The sequence below is a fragment of the Dromiciops gliroides genome, chromosome 4, assembly GCF_019393635.1.
Source record: "Dromiciops gliroides isolate mDroGli1 chromosome 4, mDroGli1.pri, whole genome shotgun sequence".
NCBI lineage: Eukaryota > Metazoa > Chordata > Mammalia > Microbiotheria > Microbiotheriidae > Dromiciops > Dromiciops gliroides.
This window is the reverse complement of record NC_057864.1, coordinates 105611951-105636445: the sequence shown is the minus strand read 5'-3', so window position 1 is coordinate 105636445 and position 24495 is coordinate 105611951. Positions and strand designations below refer to the sequence as shown.

Genomic DNA, 24495 nt, shown 5'->3' with positions numbered 1-24495 from the left:
GCAGAAGATAAGCAATTTACAGGTCATTTCTGCTCCCCCAAAGCTTAGCAGAATGGAGAGAGGGGAGGGACAAGGTCATGAGCAGCCAGTCAATCAACAAGCATTTATTAAGCTCTTACTGTGAGCACTGGGCTAAGTGATGGGGCTGCAAAGAAAGACAAAGGCCAGTGTCTGTTTTCAAGGAACAACACAGACACTGTGTAAATGGAAAGGGGAAGATGCTGACAAGAGGGGGAGACTGAGAAAGGACTCCTGCAGAAGAGAGGATTTGAGCTAAGAGTTGAAGGAAGCCAGGAAGTGGAGATGACAAGGGAGAATTCCAAGCGAAGTAACTTGTCCATAAGAGGTGTAATTTGAACCCAGGACTTCCTGACCCAGGCCCAGTACTCTCACCACTACATGATGCTGACTCCTAATAAAGAGGTTCATCTAAAGATGACAACCCCACACGACTGCTCCACGGACCCTCAGAGGGTCTTGTCTAAGGAGCAAAGACGGATTGTCCTCAGCTTGTTGGGAGCTGTGCTGGTAGGGGGTGGGGTGGCTCCTGACATCCTGAAGGAAGACTGAGGTACAACCTGACATACATTCCAATAATTCAAGTAATAAGAAAAAAATAGCCAGCATTTCTATAACACCTACTATGTGTCAGGAATTGTGCTAAGTCAGCTCTTTACAAATATTATCTCATTCGAGGCTCACAACAACCCTGGGAGGGAGATGCTTTTATTGCCCTCATTTTACAATTTAGGAAACGAGTAAGATGGGTCACACGGCCAGCAAGCAGCCCAGGCTTGGCTTGGAACTCAAGTGCCCAGCTCTGATCTGACTCTGGGATGGTTTGCCAGATTTTAAAGCTTTAAAAAGAAAGGTCACCCATTCATCAGAGATAGCAAGATAACCTGGAAATGGCCAACACTGCTATCTGGCTGCTGGGGAAATCTGTGATGTGCTTGATTTCCAGACCAGGTAGGTGTGGCCGTGCTATCTGAAAACAAATGCTGTGTATCTTTATGACCTTACCTCTCAATGATTTGATTGTTGTGCTGGAGATCAAAGGCCAGTAACTTCATCTCCTCTCGGAGCTCCTGAATGCTGTTGGAGGCACCAACGAGAAAGATTCAAGGTTCGCCCGGATCTACACCAGCCAATCCCACAACCAGAAGGGCAGGTTGGGAGGATCCATCTTTCCCGTGGTGTTTCCCCACTCGCCCTCCGTGAAGGCTCTTTCCAGAGCTAGTCTCAAAGGATCATGGGATTTAGATCATAGGATCACAGATTGAGAGCTGGATGCAATCCTAACGGTCATTAGGTCCAACCCCCTAATTTTACAGATGAGGAAAATGAAGCTCAAATGAGTTCCAGGGTTATACAACTGGTGAATATCTAGGGCAGAACCTGAATCCAGGTCCACTCCAAGTCCAATGCCTTGTATGCTTTTGCCATGCCATGAGAGATCCCCTATACCCAGACTTAACCTTAGGTAGGACAATAGTATTCCCTCCCTTGCTTTTTTTTTTGGGAGGAAGCAATTGGGTTAAGTGGCTTGCCCAAGGTCACACAACTGGTAAATATCTGAGGCTGTATTTGAAATCAGGTCCTTCTGACTTGAGGGCCCAGTGCTCCATCGACTGTGCCCCCCTCCCAAACTTACTGGAGAACCAGGTCCTTTGGTACAGGTTTGGAATAAGTGGCAAAAGGAGGAGAAGAACTCTGAGCTGCTTTCATTCTGCCCTGCCAAAGTCGATGAGACAACTGGTCCAGGGCCTGAAAGGAAAAACAAACAAACAAACAAACATTTGTTAGGGTCCTTAGCTGGCCGGGTGATCTCTATATACCCACTTCCTATCACAGTGAGCAACTTCAAGAGACCACATTGCTCAGTCCTGCACCTCCATCCTGGAGAGATGAGCATCCACCCTATTTCAGAAGCCTCCAGGGAGGGAGGTTTTGTTGAGTGGGCCACTGCCATCACCCAAGTTTAGTCATCAGACCTCTGGGAAATTCTTTCTTCTGCCTAACCTAAATGCCTCTTGCTACAACATATACAATCTGATAGAAAAGCAGAATGGGAATAATCGAGAATATCCAAGTCAGGAAAATCTCCAGCCTCTGAAATGAGTAGAGTATGTGTGTACATGTTTGTGGATATACACCTGTGTCTGCTGGAATGAAGGTAGGAAGGAAACAAGCCTTTATTAAGCATCTACTGTGGGCCAGACACTGTGTGAAATGCTTTATAAATATTATCTCCTTTGATTCGCATGACAATCCTGGGAAGTAGATGCTTGAGAAAACTGAGACAGAGGTTAAGTGACTTGCCCAGGGTCACACTGCTATTGAGTGCCTAAAGCCCAATTTAAACTGAGATCTTCCAGATTTTAAGTCTAGCAACCTGGCTGCCTCTGTTGGAGGGTGGGGGTGGTAATGTTCTTGAGGGAAGGAACTCATCGTTTATCTAGACTTTATATAGCTCATCAAGGTTCTCATCCTTGTTTTGGTCTCATCATTTCGAGCACACCCAATGCCAAGCAGCCAGGGAAGGGTGGAAGCCCTTGTACCCCCCTTCCCTGTATATAATGAAGGAATGAGTATTACTCATCTGAAGTAGAATCCACCAGGATAAGTGAAGCCACAAGGCATCTGTTTGGAAGAGGGCTGTGGTAGCAGCCCCAGCCAGCTCCCACTCAGAGATGTCACAGCATTACAAAAGCACTCCCAGGAAGTGCCACTCCTCCCCACCCCCAGCTCAGGTACCACCCATAAGACACGTCTAGAAGCACCAACTCCAGCACTGCCTTAGGTTTGGTAAGCGTCCCCCCTAAATTAAACCTATCTGGTCTGACTGAAGGGCAGTCCAAGGCAGGAAGATGGACACAATGACCAGAGGAGTCTCTGCCTGTCGAGCATCCCTTGGTACTGCTTAAGGGCATCTCACCTTACTGAGCTGCCCCTGGGCTTCTTGTGCTTCTGTCTTGCAAGCGGTTACTGAGCTGCTGACCAGTCGGAGATGTTTCCTCGTCTCATGCACCATCCTGGGGAAGAGGGAAGGCAAGATCCAGGATAAGACTTAAGGATGAGCTGGATGCCTTATTCCCATCCAGGTCTACTCCAGCCATCCTTCCCATTTTTCACTGCTGTATAGCCAAAAGGATGCCCAGGGGAGAGGGTACCAATCATGCCACATCTGTCCCAACGACTCCACACTGGGCCCCGGGGGGTTGGCTTCCCTTTAATTAGCCATTTACATTCCTCAATGCCTTTGCCCCTCCAGATGTGCACTCCATTGACAGACCCCAGTGTGATAACGATGATGAATTCTGACCGATACTAGACTGTTCCCATGATCATCGTATGGTAGGGAGCCCATTAGGATGAGGATGTTGGGGAACAGGGATCCTACTTGCCTCACAGGTTTTCCCTCTTGCAGCAAGAACCACTATGTGCAGAGGCTATACGTTAATCCTCAGTTTAAACAGATCTGGAATGGGGATTTGGGGTGTGTGTGTGTGTGTGTGTGTGTGTGAGAAATGCTCAAGAGCAGAGTACATGCATGATTTCTAGAAGATTTTCTTCTTTCCAGAATGTTCAAATCCCATAGCTTTGCCCTCACTTCTCCCACAGAGGAAGGAGACTTGGGCAGACCTATAAGATACCTTTCCTGATGCCCATTTGTGCCCTCATTTATATAAGTATGTAAATACATGCACATATGTGTATACTGTAAGGTATATATGCATGTGTGTATATATACTATATATAGATATACTGTATGCATGTGTCTATATACTGTATATATTGATGTATCCTGTATATGTCTATGCATGTATATATGTACGCACACATATATGTATCTATACATACATACGTGTATATGTACATATGCTCTTTCTATAGAAATATGTTGGTTATGTGTATGTGTGTGCATGTGTATAATATGGTATATATGCATGTCTGTATATACTACATGTATATTGTATGTACATGTGTATAGATATGCTGTACACATGTATATGTGTGCATATACAGTTTCCCCCATGAGGATGCACATTTCATGAAGGGGGGAGGTTGTTTTGTTTTTGCCTTTGGTCCTCATTTTGTGTCCCCCGCTAATTATCTTCTATATGTATATGTTGTCTCCCCAATAAGGATTTAAGTTTCTTTTATCCCTAGTGACTAACACCTTGCCTGGCACACAGTGGTGTTTAATAAATGCTTTTTGATTGACTGATACACATAGCAGGGGCATGAGAGGCGGAGGTGATTGTAGTGGTAGACACCAAAGTCCCTAGCACAATGTAAGCTTTTAAGGGCAGAGAGGTTTTGTCTTTGTATCCCAAGCTTGATTCTGCTGTTGCTGTTCAGTCCTGTCCAACTCTTCATGATCCCATTTGTGGTTTTCTTGGCAGAGATACTGTAGTGGCTTGCCATTTCCTTCTCCAGCTCATTTTACAGATGAGGAAACCGAGGTAAACAGGGTTAAGTGACTTGCCCAGGGTCACACCGCTAGTAAGTGTTTGAGGCCAGATTTGAACTCAGGAAGGTGAGACACCAGGCCCGGCACTCTATCCAGTGCTTAATAAAGGGTTAATGAGTTGTTGAATTTTCCCAGGGTTGCACAACAAGGCAGGACTAAGGGGTTCTGTCTCTTGGTCCAGAGCTCTCTCTCTCTCTCTCTCTCTCTCTCTCTCTCTCTCTCTCTCTCTCTCTCTCTCTCTCTCTCTCTCTGCTCAAGATCATGTTAACTTCTCATTCCACCTAACTCCTTGTGTAACCTTGTGTCAATCACTTTAACCTCTCCGAGCTTCTGTTTTCTTCTGTTTAACCTCTCTGGGCCTCTGAGGATCCTTCCAGCTCTTAAGTCCTATTGATGGGTGTCACTTCTTTGATGGAACCCTCTCCCACCAAATTCAGGCTGAGTGTGAAATCATGTCTGGTCAAAGAAAAAGAGAAAAAGGGAGGGCAGAGTCTAAAAGGTACCAGACTGACACCAGAGGCCCCTTGAGAGTAGAGGACAGCATGCTGGGGAGGGCGAGGAAGAGCCACACCTCATTCTCTGACTCCCTGGACACCAACTTTATCAGGGAGACCATTAATCACTCTGTTCTTCCGACTCAGGGATTCTGAGCTCCAGCCTGATGGGAGATTTCCACTCAAGTCCTTTCTGACAAAATCCCTAATGAGAATTGTGTTGTGGGTGGGGAGGGGGTGGACCCCTTGAGAGCACAGAACAGTATCTGCTGGTCTGGAATGATTGACTGCAGATGTTGGAGCACTGTGATAAGGAAGGGGTGCTTCAGGGGAGAGGAAGGAACCCTGGGCTCACCCATTACCTCATCCTTTTGCCGTGAATGAGGAGAGCTGCCTGATACTTCTGCACACAGTCCTCTTGAAAAACCAGCAGAAGTCTTTTGGCTAAATGTCCAAAGTTCACCCTAAAGAGCAAAACATGGAAAGAGGTTTATCAGTCATCACCCAAAAGATAGCTGGTCCCCTCCCTAAGCCCTAGAATCTCTTGTCACAGTAATCATCATGGTGATAGTAATAACAACAACAACAACAAATGGAATTGTCAAAGCACATTTATCTAAATCTTTCTCCCTAAATGGGTACTACATTTAAGAGGAAGAAAAAAAGGCCAAAAATCTAAATCAGGAAGGTGAATCAGGCTGACACATCTACTTCCCTATAGTAGCACCAAAAGAAAAAAAAAAAACACAAAAAAATGAGCTCTCATTTCTAAGCAATTTCCTGGGGATGGCTAGGTGGCACAGTGGATAGAAGGCTGGGCCTCCAGTCAGGAAGACTCATCTTCCCAAGTTCAAGTCTGGCCTTAGACATTTACTAGCCTGTGTGACCCTGGGCAAGTCATTTAACCCTGTTTGCCTCCGTTTCCTCCTCTGTAAAATGAGCTGGAAAAGGAAATGGCAAACTACTCCAGTATCTTTGCTAAAATAATCCCATTGGGGTCGCAAAGAGTTGGAAATGAGTCAGTCACAACAACAAAAGCAATTTCCTCACAATGTTCATGAAAGGGGGGTAAGACAAGTATTACTACCCCCATTTAACAGACGAGGAGATTGAGGCTCACTCACAGAGGTTAACGCCCATGGTCACACAGCTAGTTAGTGTCAAAGCCAGATCTCCCGACTATAATTCCAACACATAAATTCCAATACCAGAAGGTTTCCTAGAGAAAGTGACTAGGGGGAAGCTAGGTGGTACAGTGGATAGAGCACCAGCCCTGGAGTCAGGAGGACCTGAGTTCAAATCCAGCCTCAGACACTTAACACTTACTAGCTGTGTGACCCTGGGCGAGTCACTTAACCCCAACTGCCTCACCAAAAAAAAAAAAAAATGAATAGAACAGAGCAGGGAAGGAAGGACAGCAAAGGGCTGGGAGGAGGAAGAAGAATAGAGAGCCAGAGACCGAGCTTCCTAGATCTGTAACTGAGTAAAACTACCTCCCCATGGAGGCATCTTTCAGCTATTGGCCATGGGGGAAACTGAGGACTTTGTATGGCTGTACCAGAGACTTAGGGCAATGACGAGCCTCACCCACAATCACCACCATGACAGGAATTCTAGAGAAAAGAACACTGGACTGGAAGTAAGGAGGCCTGGGTCCCTGAGGCCTCCTTATGGGACCCTGCCCTGTAATTAACTAGTTGTATGACATTGAATAAATCACTTCCCTGCACTGAGTCTCACCATGTTCACCTGTAAAACAAAGTTGTTAGACTAAATGAGCTTATCCAGATCTTCCAGCTCTAAAATTCTGAAAATATAAATCACTTTATCTCTCAGCCTCAGTTGCCTCATCTGCAAAATGGGGATAATTCTACTTGGACTATTTGCTTCAAAGGGCTATTTTACGGATCAGATGAAATAACATATATAAAGTGTTTGGTATATTGTTAAGTTCCATTTAAATGTCTGCCGTTATTACGGCCATAAAAAAAGTCCCATGTTTCAATGGGGCTGCAAATAGAACTTCCCAGACACTTGACTTAACCCCAGACAACCTGCCATTGCATAAATCAGCCCCTCCTTGGTTAGAAAGGGTAACATCAAGGCTCTGCACCACCTCAAGGTGGCGCCATTGGCCAAGCAAGGAATTGGGGAGAACGGGTGTGTTTACACCCTTAATATTGGGCCATCTGTTCCCCTCCCAACCACCTGGCCCACACATAATCGCATTACTCACTTATCCAGCTTGTGGATCTGTTCTTCGTTGTAGCCCAACCCTAAAAACAAACAACAGCAAGAGGGGGAATCAGCTCTCATCAAAGTAACTGTCCAGTGGGCCCTGGGCCTTGGCCAAGAGCACTCATTTTAACTAGGAACTCAGGTGTTTAGTAAGATAGGGCAGAGCCCAGCAGAATAATCACTTCAGTCTGAAATAGCTGAATCTATCAGCAAGCAGTTAGTAAGCATCTACAGTGGCTCCATTTGGGGCAGGCCCGTGGGATAGCAAGACAAAAAATGAAATTCTCCTTCTCCAGGAGCTTGTCTTTATTTATTTATTATTCTTGATCTTCCCAGTGGTTTGGCCTGAATTCCATGGAAGACACTGGGAGGGTCATCTTGGTCCCTCCCCTAGGAAATGCTGCCCCCTCTTGGTCTTTTAGGAGAATATGACTCTTTCCCGGTTAACAGACTCTCAGCAGTGAATAGATAGTGCTGTCTTTGGGGGTTACCCATCATCCTCCATTTTCATGTCCCTTCCCAACCCCCCACTTCCCTGTCTTGTGTCCCATACCCTCAGGACCTTGTTCTCTAACAGTTAATACAATCTCCAATTTGTACAAGGGAAGCAGCTGGGATTAAAGGAAAAAGGGCTGAATTTGGAGTCACGGGGATCCGATTTAGAAAAAGAAGGGGAAGGGAATAACCATTTATTAAGCATCTACTATGTGACAAACACTGTAATAACAAGTCATTGTGTCCAACCCCCTCATTTTACAGATGAGGAAACTGAAGCCCAGAGAATTTCAGTGACTTGCCCTGGATCACACAGCTAGTGTTTATGGCAGGATTTGAACTCTGATCTTCTGACTCTAGGTCCATGTCTATGCAATACTTAGCTTGGACTGGGCTCAAATCCTGACTCTGCCACTTATGATCAGAGGCTAGTAACTTCATCAGACTCAGTTTCCTCCATTTTAAAATGAGGGAGATGGTCTAGATGATTTGGGCAAGTCCCGTCTATCTAAATTTATGATCCTACACCCCTCTGATTGTGCTACCCTTGTTCTAACCTCTTTCACCCTTGCCTGTGCTGCCATCTCTCCCCAAATGCCTTTCTTTCCTATTCTCATTCTACCCACTCATCTGTGTTTCAAGGCCACCTCTTCCACAAAGCTTTCACTGGTCACTGACTCTTGCTGATCTCCTGTCTCTTCTACACTCCCCTTTGCGACCACATCATTCATTTTGTGCTTATATCTGAGCAACAAGGCCACAGCACAGTATCACCTCCCTCCTTGATCCCCTGCCAAGTAGATTAGAAGCACCACAAAGGCAAGAGCCTCTAATGCTTCTCTGTGGCCTCCCATCAGAGTAGGGGCGGAAGAGACCTCAATAACTAAGTGAATGAAGAAAGCTGAAAAGTCTGCTCGTCCTGTTCCACAGCTGCTCACCTGGCCTCATCCTGGCTTTCTTGAATTGCTTGTAGATGACATTCATCTTGTCCAGGCAGCACTGAATCCGATGGGTGCTGGGGGTCAAGAGAAAGGCCTGGTGATGGGAAAGTCAAACAACAGTAGGAGATTGTCTGCCTTGGGGGCCAAAGGAAACCCTCCCCACTCTAGCTTTTCCAAGACACACGATCAAGGAGGAGGTACCATGGAGGTGTGGCCAAGAGCTTTCCCATACCAGCCTATCCTGGTACCGTCTGTACCCACCCTGGCAAAGGCACAACCATACCTGTTATCACACAGAGGAGACTTAGCAAAGGTACCCCCTTCCCTGCCTCCCCCAAATGTCATATACTCCAAATAGGACACGAGGCATTTAGGATTATGAGACTCAAGGAGGATACTTTTGAACATTGAGGCATATGAGATATCAGGAGTGGGGCAGCTAGGTGGCACAGTGGATAGAGCACCGGCCCTGGATTCAGGAGGACCTGAGTTCAAATCCGGCCTCAGACACTTAACACTTACTAGCTGTGTGACCCTGGGCAAGTCACTTAACCCCAATTGTCTCACCAAAACAAAGAATGAAAGAAAGAAAGAAAGAAAGAAAGAAAGAAAGAAAGAAAGAAAGAAAGAAAGAAAGAAAGAAAGAAAGAAAGAAAGAAAGAAAGAAAGAAAGAAAGAAAGAAAGATAGATAGATAGATAGATAGATAGATAGATAGATAGATAGATAGATAGATAGATAGATATCAGGAGTGGCAATGGAATTGGGGGAGGAAGAGAGCAGCAAGGCTTTCTTAATCGGCCTCATCATCTTTCTCCAGGTCTCCTTTGTGGGATGTTGCATCATCAGAATGTAAGCTCCGTGAGGGAAGAGACCATCTTGGTTGTTTTTGTATCCTTACTGCTCACAGTGTATGGCATATAGGAAGTACTCAAATAAATGCCCTATGTATCTAAGGACCTACCTGTCTATCAGATCTTCATACAAAGGATAGATTGTTAAGTGAATCTTAATGGCTGTGAGAGCACCTCCTAGAGGCAGGATGAACAGCAAACTTTGTCAAGGTTTCTTGATAAAAACCCTGAGCATTTCAAGATTTTAAGTGATCTGCCTTCTCCCTAATTTAGACTAGAGACAATGTCCTATTTTTGCCTTAAAGACTCTCTAGGGGTCTCACTCCACCCTCTAAGCTGAGGCCCACTTCCTTCCCATCCCATCCTGATTATAATGCCAAAGCTGGAACTATTGATGGGGTGGGGTTTTGGTTCCACTAGGACCTGAATTCTAATTCTTGAGGGACACCATGCACACCAATGCCAAAGAGGGATTTGTTAGGGATAGGGAGAAAAGGCTGGTTAGAAGGTTTTCTTTGGAGACATCTCCTGTTTGGGGGAAAAGGAATAACAAGGTTGCTACCCAGGAAAGGGGATCTTTTCTTATCTATAACCCAGCCTTAATTCTTGCCCATGCCCTCCCCTCCTCCCCTATCCTACCCCGTCCTGAGGCTTAACTTATTCTGGTCTCTCCTCACTGGGGCCACTCATGTTCCCTAGTTCCCCCATTCCAATGTACATCTCCCTAAACCCCTAATGCACTACTTGGGCTAGTGGAACAAGACATCATATAGGGAAGAGAATGAGCCTCAAAAGGATCTGGGGACTTTTCATATTTTCATAGTATGTTGAACTTGGGGTCAAAGAATCTGAATTCAAAACCTACAAATCACTTAGCCTCTCTGGGCCTCAGTTTTCTCATCTGTAAAAGGAGGGGGTTGGATTAGATGATATCTAAGGTCCCTTTCTGCTATAGATCTATGATCCTATGAATTATGACTCCTCCCGACCAACCCCTCAAAAAAGGAAAATCCTACAGACCTTCTGTCTTCATGTACCTTATCCCAGTTCTTCACCAGCTCAGAGGACAGGGTGCTTAGACTCGTTTGAGTCTCCATGATATTTTGGGAACATCTGGAAAGGATCTCATTAATCTAGGGAGCGGAAAGGAAAGTGTTCACGTAGCTCTCTTGCTCATCAGAGATGCCCACTTGGAGGCAGAGGCCTGACTCAGTGGGCCTCCCCAAATCATTCCAAGTCCAGGGTTTGCCCCACTCACCCACCCACCCCACAGTGCCACTGCACTCACAGTCTGTAACCTGGATCTCAGCTCTGCTGCCTCCTTCAGCTCTGGCACCTCTGACTCCCCAGGCATGGAGGTGAACCTGGAGACGAGGAAGAACACATTCACCAGGTGTCTTTTGAATTCTCCTTCTTTGGGCCACACGAGTGTGAAAGTTATACCCATTTATGGTTAGCTAGGAGGTTGGGGCAGGGGTTCTGGAGTAAGGAGTGGGGTTTAGAAATTCCTGATCAAGGGGCTCCTTTCTGATCACCTGAATGACTTCAACCCAGTTCATTCATTTGAGGAAATCATAGGCTGCAATGTGCAGTTAATAGAGACCATTGAGATACAATCATTCATTCCTTTTTACAAGCTGTGAATGGGCCACTCCAAGTTGAAAAGGCTCAGTCCTTATATTTCATTGCCTCTGTTACCCAGAATTTCAGGTTAAGGGGACTTGATTGATCAGGGGTCTCCTAAAGAACAGTACCCCCTATGCACATACACACACTGTGCTTGGATATTGTCTGGAGTCTTGAATTTTAGACCAAGGTGAGCTAAGAGACTGTAGGGGCAGCTAGATGGCACAATGGATAGAGCACCAGCCCTGGATTCAGGAGTACCTGAGTTCAAATCCGACCTCAGACACTTAACATTTACTAGCTGTGTGACCCTGGGCAAGTCACTTAACCCCAATTGCCTCACCAAAAATAAATAAATAAATAAAGAGACTGTAGAGGAGTGGATGGGGGACATGGAGAAGAGAATGAGCAGTTAGCCTAGCTAAGGGCAGAGAGCACAGGAAAGTAAGCAGCAGCAGCCTAGCCTTCCCTCTCTTGCCTCCTCCTCTCCTCTCCCAGTCATAAGAGGCAGCGCACCAAGTGGGAAGAACACTGGAAAGCCTTTATTAGCTGTGTGACCAGGGACATTCCTCTTAACCTCGGTTTTGTCATCCATAATTTGGGAACCATTACACAACCTACCTCACAAGTGTGTTGCAAGGAAAGAGCTTTAAGATTTTTTTTTTAATGTTAAAGAGGGGGCAGTGAGGTAGCACAGTGGATAAAGCCACCAGCCCTGGATTCAGGAGGACCTGAGTTCAAACCCAGCCTCAGACACTTGACTCTAACTAGCTGTGTGACCTTGGGCAAGTCACTTAAACCTGACTGCCCCACCAAAAAAAAAATGTTATAGAAAGGGGAGTGATTTAAAATAAGGCTGTAAATCCATAGGGTCTAGTCACCTCACCTGGGACACTTTGTGTCTCTGCTCCTAGCATTTTCACTGGCTGTCCCTGGAATGCTCACCCTCCTCATCTCTGTGTCCTGGCTTTCTTCACGTCTCAGCTAATCCCCTTCTACAGAAGCCTTTTTGAATCCAACTTAATTCTAGCGCCTCTCCTGCACTGACTGTCTCTGAGTCATCCTGTATATAGAATGTCTGTACACGCTTGTCTGCATGTTGTCTCTCCCTATCAGACTGAGCTCCTTGAGAGCAGGGGCTGTTTTCTGCCCTTTTTTGTTATTGCTGGCACTTAGCACAGTGCCTGGCACACAGTAGGCATTTAATCAATACTTGCTGGCTTGACTTGAAGCAGCTGGAGGGAAGGAGGGGGAGGAGGAGCCGGCCGGAGGTAGGGGAAACCACCCCACACAGACGCCTTCGTGCATCATCACCTGTCCGCCTAGGGCATTGGCTTTCCCCACAAGTCCAAACCAACTCATTAAAATATCTCAATTTTCATTACTGGAATTGCTGGTGGTTTCAGACTCCGGGAGGAAAGCACAAAGGGCTGAATATGTTCAGAAGTGAATGGAATCACCCGATGCTTTGGAGGGGACTTTGCAAGCCGAGCACTCAATGCTTTCATTATACAGATAAGGAAACTGAAGCCCCCTTCCCCACAGTGGTTAAGTTGTTCAAGGTCACAGAAAATCTGCAGCACAAGCCAGGTAGAGAATTTAAAGCCTCGACCCCATTTGCTGCACAAGGAACTGACTTCCTGGTGGATGGTTCAAATGCTCCTCAAAGAAGGGTGGCTCTGGAGTGTGGCCACCCAGCTGTGGTGACCTCATTTATTCCAGGCCCTCCCTTTCTTCTCTTACCCCCCCCCCACATTAATATTGATCCTGCTCTACAGCCCCAGAAAGAAGGATGTCGGGAGTCGGTGAGTCAGCACCCCCTGCCAAGGAAACTCCCGACTCCTCCCTGGGATCAAGGGGAAGAGCAGAGAGATCCCTAGACGTGCCTGGCTTCTCTTTCAGTCCATGTCTCCCATTGCTGGGAAAAGGCCAGGACTGCCAGCAGCCTGGAGGAGACTAGACTGGCTTCCCGGCTCGGGACCAGAGGGTAAGGCGCTGGGGGAATGAGAGAGCCCGGAGACATTGGCTGCAGCCTCCTGTCTGAGACCTCCCAGGACTCTTCTACTTGTTTTATCTCCTACCTTACCCTTCCTTCTCCTCTCAACTCCGCCCCCTCTATTGTCCTCTGAGCAGCCTGTAGGGTTAGGGGACCCTGGGCTGTGGCATCAAGGATGAAGGAGGGGAAAGTGCCCCTCAGACTAGTAAGAAGACCCCATCTTAAGGTGACAGGACCATAGATCTGGTCATCTGGTTCAGCTGTCATTTGACAGATGAAGAGCCTGAACCTTGAGGTGACACAAGCATCAGAGATAAGGAACCCATAGCCCTCAAGTTCAGGGCCAACAATCTTTCCACTCTTCCATGGTACTGACTGGGGTGTGTGTGTGTGTGTGTGTGTGTGTGTGTGTGTGTGTGTTTTGGGGCAAGTTGTTACAGAGTGACTCCCAGAACTCCCTCTCAGGCGAAGCTAAGCCTAAGCAATGCCAATAAGTCCAAGTCTAAGCTTCCTTTGGACAGAAGAGTTTTCTCGTGACAGCAGTGAGCTAGGAATCCAGCCAGGAAGGGCCAGGGGCCCCACCTTCCCCTTTCCCGGAGGACCAGCAGGGTCCAGTCATCAAAAGGATGGAAGCCAGGCTTCCCAGCCATGGCCACCAGGGTTTACGCCCCATTCCTAAAACAGCAAGGAAACAACTGAAGCCTGGGGGGAGGGGGGGCTGCTGGGAAGACTAGGGCATGGATATGGGAAGGAGTCAAGAAGAGTCAGGGGCATCAGTACCGGGTTTTTTAAAGAGTTCCCCCCAACCGCCTTAGTCCAGACACCTACCTCGCAGTGCCCAGGCTGGGGCTCAGGAACAAGAGGGCTGTCTGGGTGGTCTCCAGGGTCCGGCCACATGTGGCCTTGAGCTCCTCCCTGTATAAGATCCAAGCCCCACCCCACACACCAGTGGAGGTTAGAGACTTCTATGTGCCAGCACCCTGAACTCAGGGCCTCAAGTCTTCCGGGGACTAGGATTCTAGGAGGCACATCTAGGGGATGGTTTGGGTTAGGGTTAGGGGATCAGGGCAGTGATAGGGATAGCAGAGAGGGGACAAGATGAGGTGACAAGGAGGGAGAAGAGGGCTAGGGGAGAAAAAACTCCAAAGTAATTAGGTAAGAGCTTTTCAACTTGGGAGGGTCTGGGGTGAGTGCCCAGAGGAAGGGGAAAGGGGCTGGTGGTCTAGCTTCTGCCCCTTCTACTCAGCCAAGATTATGGTCCCCTGCCCCATCTGGTCCCTTCCCCCCTTCCCCAGATCAGCCCCACCCCAAGGTACCTACACCACCCAATGCAGGCCACGAAGCATCATTTCCTGACCGTCTTGCAGTGCCCGGGAGATCCTCAGCACTTGGTGCCCCACACTCAGCACACCCTGTGACACAGACAGGTGGGCTCAGGGCCCACCCCTCCCTCCCACCTTTCAGGGAGGTTCCCCCCTCCCCCCCCCTCAGACCACAGAGGGCCCCTTGTCTTCACCTTGGCTGTGTTATAATCAGCCTGCAGGTCCACCTTGGGTACAAACTTGGGAACATCCAGGGATGCTGGGGACAGATTAAGGACCTGATTATAACCACTGGGCAACCTCACCTTCTTACATTCCTTTTTATCTTCTACTCCAATTCACTTTTCCATCAGCTTCTGTTAATCTCACACACACACTCACACATACACCCCCCTCTCTTACCTGCCCCTGGTCTACCCTATAACCTTTCTGACCTGTCACTCATCTCAGTCTCTTGGGATCGGCTCAATTTGTCCTTTAACTGCTCCCATCAGTCTACCTTTCTTAAATTCAAATGAAGCTTTGATCTTACATTTGTATTCTGAGGGTGACCTCTTGTGGTTATTCTGGAGAATAACATGCCTGACTTAACATGCTAAGACCAGTGGCCATCTCTGGGCACTTTTCCCACCCTTGCCCCCACCACACCCACCTCCCACCTGGCACAAAATTTCAGTCCTCAGCATGGACTCAAGGGCAAGGCTGGGATAGGTCTTGGCCTAGGGTAGTTATCTACATTAGCATAATATATAATATATGTAAATAATATAATAAATAATATAATATATATATAAAGCACTTTGCAAATCTTAAAGCAGGATCTAAATGTTAGCTCTTCATGTCATCTCTGTCCTTGGGGCTCTGACCACTGATCCCAGGGGAGCAAGCGCAGAAGATGCAGGTAACACCCAGAAGCCAAGCTAAGCTGTTACAATCATTCATACATTCACCCCTAGATGACTGTGAGCTCAAAGGGGTAGAGGCAGAGGTCACCCAAACACAGGCAGATCCAGAATTATCTTCATGCCTCCTGTGTCTGAGAAGCCTGCAGATTGATCTGGCGAAAAGAAGTAGCCAAGCCCTCGGCTCCTAGCACCCCTGCTAGAGAAGAGGGAGTGGAGACGCTGCCGAGTCTCCGCTTTCCTCATGGCCACTCACGGTCTCTGAAGGCCATCCCGGTGGGGTTTTCACTGTCCTCATGGAGCAGGGTCAAAGGGCTGTCCTCAGTGGTACGAGCCAGGTGTTGGGCAGGGAGGCTGGGCTCCAGGACACAAGGGTGCCCTTCAAAGAGGTATTCCTGGTGGCCAGGCTCCACACTGGTCTGCTTAGAAGCGGCTTCCAAGAAGATGCCTATCCTAGACCCAGGAGAGATAGACCACAGTTGGGAGCTTCAAGGTTTCCAGAGCTCCCTCCTCATAAAGGCCCAGGGAGGCAGGTAAGACTGGTGGGAATGTCCCCTTTCCAAAGAGAAGAAATCAGAAGCTCAGTCACATAGCCAGGATCTGGTAGAGCCCCAGAGCCCCAGGTCTGCTAACTCCAAGTCCAGGATTCTTTGCAACTTCTCTAAAAGCATGATTGAAGAAAGAAGACAGGGGAGAAAGAGGCTGAGGAAGGGCTAGCCTGAGGTGGGATGGGAGAAGAAGAGTCCAGGGTATAAGACCCTCCCACCTTTCATTTATCTGGAGCTTTCATCCCTGATGTGTTCTGGAGGAAACAACAGTACTGGGTCTGTTTTAGAGATGGGGAGGCAAACTGAAGCCCAGAGCAGTAAAGAGGTGGGCCTCTGGTCACGAGGCACAGCTAGGAACAGAACCCAGGCAGGGTGTCAAGACATGGTTTAAAAAAACAAAACACTGGATTTGAGGTCAAGAGACCTGGGTGTGACAATTATTACTTGTGTAATCAGGGGCAATTTATGTGGGCCTCAGTTTCCTCGTGTATAAAATGAGTGAGTTGAATTATACAATCTCTAAAGTCTTTTTCACCTTAAAAGCCTAATATCCCAGGAATCATTATCATCAACAAGCATTTATCAAGCATGTGCTAGGCACTATGCTAAGCACTGGGGACCCCCAAAAGGCAAAAAAAAAAAATGGCTGAACAAAATAAAGCACGTGAATATAACAGGATACTATTGGGCCATGAGAGATGAGAACTTTACTGTGGACTCCTTGAGAGCAGAGAATCCCACGTCTTTTTCCCATGCCCTAGTACGTATCACATGACCTAGCACATAGTAAGGGTTTCATAAATGTTAGTTGATGGACTGATGAAAGGGACAGGGGCAGAGAAACCTAGAAAGATTTGTATGAACTGATGGAGAGGAAAGCAAGCGGAACCAGAATCATTTCTACAATACCAATACTATAAAAGCAAATCACTTTGAGACACTGCATAAGTCTGATCAACACAATGATCTGTCACTATTCCAGAGGACTGGAAGCATGAAGCCTGCTCTCTACATCTTGACAGGGAAGTGATCAACTGAAAATTCAGAATGAGAATTCCATTTTTGGATATGACCAATGTGCAGGTTGTTTTGTTTGCGCATATTTGTTATAAGGGTTTTCTTTTTCTTTTATTAATAGGGAAGAGAAAATAAAGGCTTAATTTTTAAAATTTGATTATTTAAAAATAATTAATTAACCTTCCTCTCCCTCCCCAAAAGAATGCATTCCCTTGAAATCCCTAAACTTCTATTAACCTTCTTCTGGCACTGAGCCGTCTCAAGCCTTCTCATGTTCAGTGAGAGCCGTGTCTCTCTTCTATCACTGGAAGAGAAGGGGAGATCTCTCCCACCCTCCCCTGCACACTAGGAGTGCTTTCACTTACGTGTTGTGGGCATGAATGTAGACATGGTGCAGGACAGCCCGAGACAGAGAAAATACATGGACCACAATCCGCTGGAGGATGTCGCTGGTCTCAGCAAAGAATTGGTCAAAACCCCAACACTTCTCTTGATCCACCTCCAGGATATTGGACAGGATGGGCACCAGCTGGGCCTGTAACCCCCTGAAACCGTCAAGGACAAGAACCATCAGTGGCAGGGGGCAGCTGGATGGTGCAGTAGATAAAGCATCAGCCCTGGATTCAGGAGGACCTGAGTTCAAATCCAGCCTCAGACACTTGAGCTGTGTGACCCTGGGCAAGTCACTTAACCCTCATTGCCCCGCCAAAAAAAAAAAAAAAAGAACCATCAGTGGCCAAGCTCAAAGCATGCTTCCCCCTTAGTCCTGTACTCTCTATGCTGGTAAATGAATAGCTGCATGCAGGAAAGTAACAATGACTCTCATTGAAGGTATAGTTAGAGCTCTGGGCCTGCTGGCTTCCCTGGCTGCCTTTGTGACTCAGTTCACATCCTACCATAGCAGAGGCCTCCCCTGACCTCTTTTTACTCCTCCCCTCTCCACCATTGCAATCCTCTTCAATGCCTTCCCTCCCAAGATCCATATGTCTTGTATGCACCCATTTCTCTGTATGTTGTCTCCCCCATTAGACTGTGAGTTCTTTGAGGGCAGGGACTATTTTTGTCTTTCTTCCTTCAGCTCTTCTGTCATTTGTATCTAAACTTCTTGAAAAGGTGTAGTTTGGTGGCATAGTGGATAGGGCACCAGGCCTGAAGTCAGGAAGACCTGAGTTCAAATCCAGCCTCAGACACACACACACACACACACACACACACACACTAACTGTGTGACTCTGAGCAAGTCACTTCATAGTTGTTTGCCTCAGTTTCCTCATCTGTAAAATGGGATCATAATAGCACCTATCTCCCAGGGTTGTTGTGAGGATCGAATGCGACAACCTTTGTAAAGTGCTTTAGCACAGTGCCTGCCACATTGTAAGTGCTATATAAATACTTTATTATTATTATTATTATTTATTATTATTATTATTATTATTATTACAACAGAGATCTCCACTTTGTCTCTTCTCTCTCTCTCTTTAAACCCCTATCATCTTTCTGCTCCCAGTGCCTTTGGTAACACAGTACCTGGCACAGAGGAGGCACTTGATCATTGTTGACTGATTCATCAAGCCCTATGAGGTAAGTGGTACGAGTATTACCAGACCCGCTTTACAGATGAGGAAGCTGCCAGCATCACACAGCTAGAAGGGTGAAGCTAGGAGCTGGAAATTTCATCCTAGGTTTCTTCTGAGTCCAAGGCCAGAACTATTTCTATCATACCATAGGACTGACCTGCTGAGGATGGATGGAGGGAAGGAGGGTAGACCAGGAAGAACTCTTTTTTTGTTGTTTTGTTTTGTTTGTTTTGTTTGTTTTTTGTTTTCTTAGTGAGGCAATAGGGGTTAAGTGACTTGCCCAGGGTCACACAGCTAGTAAGTGTTAAGTGTCTGAGGCCAGATTTGAACTCAGGTACTCCTGACTCCAGGGCCGGTGCTCTATCCACTGCGCCACCTAGCTGCCCCAGGAAGAACTTAACATTGAACTGACTGAGGAACTGACAAAGCCTGACCCAACCAGCACTAGGGCCAGGACCCGGACCAGGACGCAGAAGTCTTAGCTCCCAGTTGGAAGAAGGGAACATATAGGACAGACGCAGGCCTCAGCCTTCCTCAGCCCCAGGATCCCTACTTACAGAGACAGCCTGCAGGTGATAGGCAGCTTGTAGCTCCATTCCAGGGGCCCATTTTCTCGTTTTTGCGTGCCTGCGATGGCCCCAGTTGGCTTCTCTGTGGTGATCCTGAACCTGGAAGGAAGGGGAACCCAAGGTCAGGAGAAACTCCCAGATTACTATGCCACTGTAGAATACTGAAAGTATACACACAGAGAATGTAAGCTTGAGAGAATACTACTTCTAAGAGAGACAGAGACATAGGGAGAGAGGGAGACAGAGACAGAGAGGGAGAGGGAGAGGGGTGGAGGGGAGAGAGACAGAGAGAGACAGAGAAAAACAGAGACAGACAGAGACACAGGGAGAGAGGGAGAGAGGGAGAGAGAGATAGACAAAGACAGAGAGGGAGACAGAGGGGAAGACAGATGGGGAGACAGAGGGAGAGAGACAGAGAAAACAGGCAGAGACAGAGGCAAAGACAGAGAAAAATATCTCATTTGATCCTCACAACAAACCCTGGGAGTTGGGTATTATAATCCCCATTTTATAGATAAGGAAAGGGAGGCAGACATAGGCTAGGTGCCTTACCCAGGGTCACACAGGTATTAAGTGTCTGAGGCCAGATTGGACTTGGGTCTTTCTGACTCCAGACCCAGTGCTCTAACCATTGTACCACCTAGCTGGCACATAATAGAGGGCAGGTACTGTTAGATGTTTGTCTTTGTATCCCCAACCTACTTAAACATAAGAGCCTAATAATGCGTATTAATCAAATGATTGGGAAATTAAGTCACTTGTATACAGTCACATAACTGTCAGTGGTGACGCTGACAAAGAAGACTCGGAAGTCCTTCCCCCCCACCCCCCACAAGTAGAATACCAGCCTGCCTCCCTTTAACCTTCCTATTCTAGCCAGGTAAGCTTCCTCATGGGCCCCGGTCTCTCTGGACCACCAGCCATACCGGATCCTTCTCTGTGCTTTACTGCCTACTATTCCCCCCATTTACTCTCGGTCCCAAGGACTCTTTCTCTGATCATTCCAGCCCCCACAGTCGGGCCCACAGAATTTTAGTCCTGAATTCGATTGGGTTTCAATTGTTCTAATGGTTCCACAGGTGCCCAAACTGGGCTAAAAGCTCCCAGGGAGTGGGGAGCCTTGTCTCAGCCTTTCCTTTGTAATTTACACCATCTTCTGCTTGAGTCAGGGGCTGCATCATCCATGGCATTCTTTATGTCCCCAGCCCCCAGATGGCGTCTGACACCTCATGAGTGCTTGTTGAATTTAGTTATAGACACCAAACAGACTGGCTGCTTAAGGGTAGGTCTAGGGTGCACACTTGGGAATCACTCACCATAAAAAGGAGGTGGGGTGGGAGGGCTAAGAGGGGAAAGGTGCTGCTGAATAAGAGGAGAGAATATTACTAATTCTTGTTGGAAGATTTGTTATTAGGAGGGGGGATGGAGGAACCACTGGGATGAAAGGGTTAAGAACCACTTTTTGTGGGGCAGCTAGGTGGTGCAGTGGATAGAGCACCAGCCCTGGATTCAGGAGGACCTGAGTTCAAATTCGGACTCAGACACTTGACACTTACTAGCTGTGTGACCCTAGGCAAGTCACTTAACCCCAATTGCCTCACAAAAAAAAGAAAGAACCACTTTTTGTGCTGACTCTAATCAAAGGCCCTAGGTTCAAAGCCCACCTCTGACACTTACTGCCTGTGTGGCCTGAGTAAATCACTTCACTGTCCTGAGCCTCAGTTTCTTCCCCTGTAAAATGAGGGAGTCGAGTTCTTTGGTTTCTGGGGTCCCTTCCCACCCCTCTGGGGCACACTGCTGCCAGTCTTTCCTTCCCTCCCTGACCCCTGGCGTACATCATCTCCTTGTTGCGTCGAGGCCCACCAAAGGGGACAAAAGGGAGGCTGCCCGTGGCTGCATGGTACAGGGTCACCCCAATGCTCCACAGATCTACTGTCACCCCAAACGCCTTCTGCTGAGGCTTCCGGAGCACTGCCCGCTCATAGACATCTGGGTGCTGTGGAAGGAACAAAAGAGAACGAGCACTGTTGGCAGATGGGGTGGGAAGGGGTCCATTAATTGGGGGGGCTCAGATGTTCTTCGTACCTATGGCCTCTATGCCTCCTTCGGCTTCCTCAATCTAAAATACAACTAATTTGCAATTCATCTAAGTCACCCCCTCATCTTAAGAATGGGATCTGCCCACCATGACAGCTGCTGACACAATGAGGCAACATGTCAGAGTAGATAATACTTTAGATTTGGAGTCAGAAAAGACCTGGGTTCAAGTCCTGCCTCAGCCATTTAACTAACTGTGTAACCCTGGGCAAAGCCTTCTCTATGCCTCAGCTTTCTTGTTTCTATGATGGAGTTGGACTTGACGGTTTCTAAGTCTCATCTAGCTCTAAATCTATGATACTATGATACAGACATTGTGACTCAGAAATAGTGTGTTCAGACTGTGGCTTTCCATAAGTCACAAACTCTCTGCTTCTCTGTTTCCTCCCCTGTAAAGGGGATGGATCTTCCACTTCTAAGTCCCACCATTCTACGAGATGAGCAAATCTTACTCTCCAATGGGCCTTGACTCTTGAATATGGGTTAGGGACTCTGTACCTTCTCTGGGCATGGTCCCTAACTTCTCTTTCCTGACCACAGACCTCTAAAGATGGTCCCCAGGATAGGAGGAGTCAAAACAAAAACAGATTGGAGGATGAAGGGCCTATGGCCCAACCCAGTCTGGGGAAAGGGGAGGGAAGACAATGGAAATTCCCTCCCCCCCAACAAGCCAGTTCATCTACCATTATTAGTATATTACCCTATAGTAGTATAGCACATACTGATACCATAGTATAATATAATACATGGTATGATACACATTGGTACCATAGTATAATATGATACACGGTATGATACACATTGGTACCATAGTATAATATGATACACGGTATGATACACACTGATACCATAGTATAATATAATATATGGTATGATACACACTGATACCATAGTATAATATCATACATGGTATGATACACACTGATACCATAGTATAATATCATACATGGTATGATACACATTGGTACCATAGTATAATATGATACACGGTATGATACACACTGATACCATAGTATAATATCATACATGGTATGATACACATTGGTACCATAGTATAATATGATATACAGTATGATACACACTGATACTATAGTATAATATAATACATGATACAGTACATATCGATACTACAGGTAATAGTAGGTCAGCTATTAACCTGTTCACAAATAGGAGGATGAATTGCATAGTACCCCACTGAACTCTGGTGAAGTTCCACGGAAGGGGCTGTAGAAGAGGTTCCCAGTTCAGAGTACTCAAGGCACAACTTACCAAGTATTCTTCTGTCCCATAGACAGAGACAAACTTTTCATCATCTTCCAGCTCCCGGGCAGCCCCAAAATCTGTCAGCTTATAGATGCTCTGCCCATCCTCTCCCAAAAGCCTCATGATATTCCCCGGCTTGATGTCTCTGTGGACAATGCCATTCTCTCGGAGGTGGTTCATGCCAGCCACTGAAAACAAGGGGAGATGCGTGTCTTTGTGGCGAGGATTCCCCAAGGGGCTGAGGCATGAGGGTCTCAGAAAGGATTACTGAGATTGGTTGTTGTTCTTTTTCAGTTGTGTTTAACTCTGTGACCCCATTTGGGACTTTCTTGGCAAAGATAGTGAAGTAATTTGCCATTTCCTTCTTCAGCTCATTTTACAGTTAAGGAAACCGAGGCAAACAGGATTAAGTGACTTGGGAGATAGGTGACATTATTATCCCCTTTTATAAGTGAGGAAACTGAGGCAGACAGAAGTTAAATGACTTGTCCAGGGTCACACAGCTAGTAGGTGTCTGAGGATGTATTTGAACTCAGGAAGTCCTCCCTGTTGTTTTAGGGGTTAGGATTCATTGCTCTCACCACATCAGTTCAGGTTTGACTCCTGGTCAGGGAAGAAACTTTCGGGGCAGCTAAGTGGCACAGTAGATAAAGTGTCAGACCTGGAGCCAGGAAGACCCGATTTCAAATCTGGTCTCAGACACTTATAAGCTGTTCCACCCTGGGCACGTCACTTGAGCCTGTTGGCCTCAGTTTTCTCATCTGCAAAATGAATTGGAAGGATATAGCAAACTCCTGCAGCATCTTTGCCAAGAAAACCCCATGGTGAGTCAGACACAACTGGAAAATGACTTTACAACAATTTCCTGATTCCAAGTCCAGCACTCTGTCCATTTCGCCACTTAGTTGCCCCATAGTTTTCATGATGATAATTAGGAAAACATACAGAAGAAAATGGAGTGAAAATTCCCCATTTGTCCTTCTAGTGAACTCAGGGGCTCTGGTTTCATTTTAAGAAGGAACTTTGCGGGGCAGCTAGGTGGTGCAGTGGATAAAACACTGGCCCTGGATTCAGGAGGACCTGAGTTCAAATCCGGCCTCAGACACTTGACAATTACTAGCTGTGTGACCCTGGGCAAGTCACTTAACCCCCACTGTCCCACCCCACCCCCCCAAAAAGAAGGAATGTTGTAGCAGGTTTAGAGGGAGAGGCACCAGTAGGCTAGACTTCCAGATCTGAAACCCCAAGATGCTAAGTCAGACTGCAACAGGAGCAAAGGATGGGATTTAAAACAATTTAAAACTGAACAGTTTGTAATCCAATATTTGGCAGTTCTGGTCTCTGCATTTTCTACTGCCTGTGGGAGGAGGCAGGGATGTCCAGCAAAGCCTTTTGTGAACACGATGTGTATCTCATAGCACCATAGGATGTCAGGAAAGGTAGCATGCAACGCTGCATTTGGAGTTAGGAAGACAGGGGTTTAAATCTTGTTTCAAACGCTTGCTACCTGTGTGATCTTGGGTAAGTCACTTTGATTCTCTGGGCCTCAGTTTCTCAATCTGCAAAATGCTTAGGTTGAAATCTAGCTTTATGATCCAATGTTTGATCAATCAATCAACAAGCACTAATTAAGCGCCTTGGCACTGCACTAAGCATTGGGGATACAAAGAAGAAGAAAAACCAGCTCTTACCCTCAAGGCATTTACATTCTAATGGGGGTGAGAATACACACATGTGTATGTATGTATGTAAGTATATGTATGTCCTAAAACATACCTAAATGTGTAAATATATAAAACCATACAAGATAAATACAGATTAAAGGGAAGGTAACCTTAGAGGGGATGACATTAGCAGCTATGGGAGGTTAAGGGGGGGGGAGCCTTGTGTTCAGACTTAATGGATTCTGAGTTAAAAGTGACCTCATTTGGGGGGGCAGCTAGGTGGCACAGTGGATGAAGCACTGGCCCTGGATTCAGGAGGATCTGAGCTCAAATCTGGCCTCAGATACTTGACACTTACTAGCTATGTGACCTTGAGCAAGTCACTTACCCTTCATTACTCTGGAAAAAAAAAAAAG

The 24495-nt window shown here is 46.7% G+C and overlaps 1 protein-coding gene across 1 annotated transcript in view; it reads right to left on the bottom strand.

Moving 5' to 3' along the window:
- Nucleotides 1-24495, bottom strand: part of IKBKE (inhibitor of nuclear factor kappa B kinase subunit epsilon) — a 31129-nt gene that overhangs the window by 1092 nt on the left and 5542 nt on the right. Inside the window, exons 6-21 of the mRNA XM_044004890.1 lie at nt 22422-22603; nt 20891-21051; nt 19044-19154; nt 17275-17454; nt 15601-15797; nt 14637-14701; nt 14441-14532; nt 13949-14035; nt 10787-10862; nt 10519-10631; nt 8643-8719; nt 7208-7247; nt 5334-5435; nt 2939-3035; nt 1655-1767; nt 1024-1095 (exon numbers count right to left, since the gene is read on the bottom strand). Coding sequence (XP_043860825.1) covers nt 1024-1095; nt 1655-1767; nt 2939-3035; nt 5334-5435; nt 7208-7247; nt 8643-8719; nt 10519-10631; nt 10787-10862; nt 13949-14035; nt 14441-14532; nt 14637-14701; nt 15601-15797; nt 17275-17454; nt 19044-19154; nt 20891-21051; nt 22422-22603 — 1765 coding nt within the window. The remainder of the gene's footprint in view (nt 1-1023; nt 1096-1654; nt 1768-2938; nt 3036-5333; nt 5436-7207; nt 7248-8642; nt 8720-10518; nt 10632-10786; nt 10863-13948; nt 14036-14440; nt 14533-14636; nt 14702-15600; nt 15798-17274; nt 17455-19043; nt 19155-20890; nt 21052-22421; nt 22604-24495) is intronic.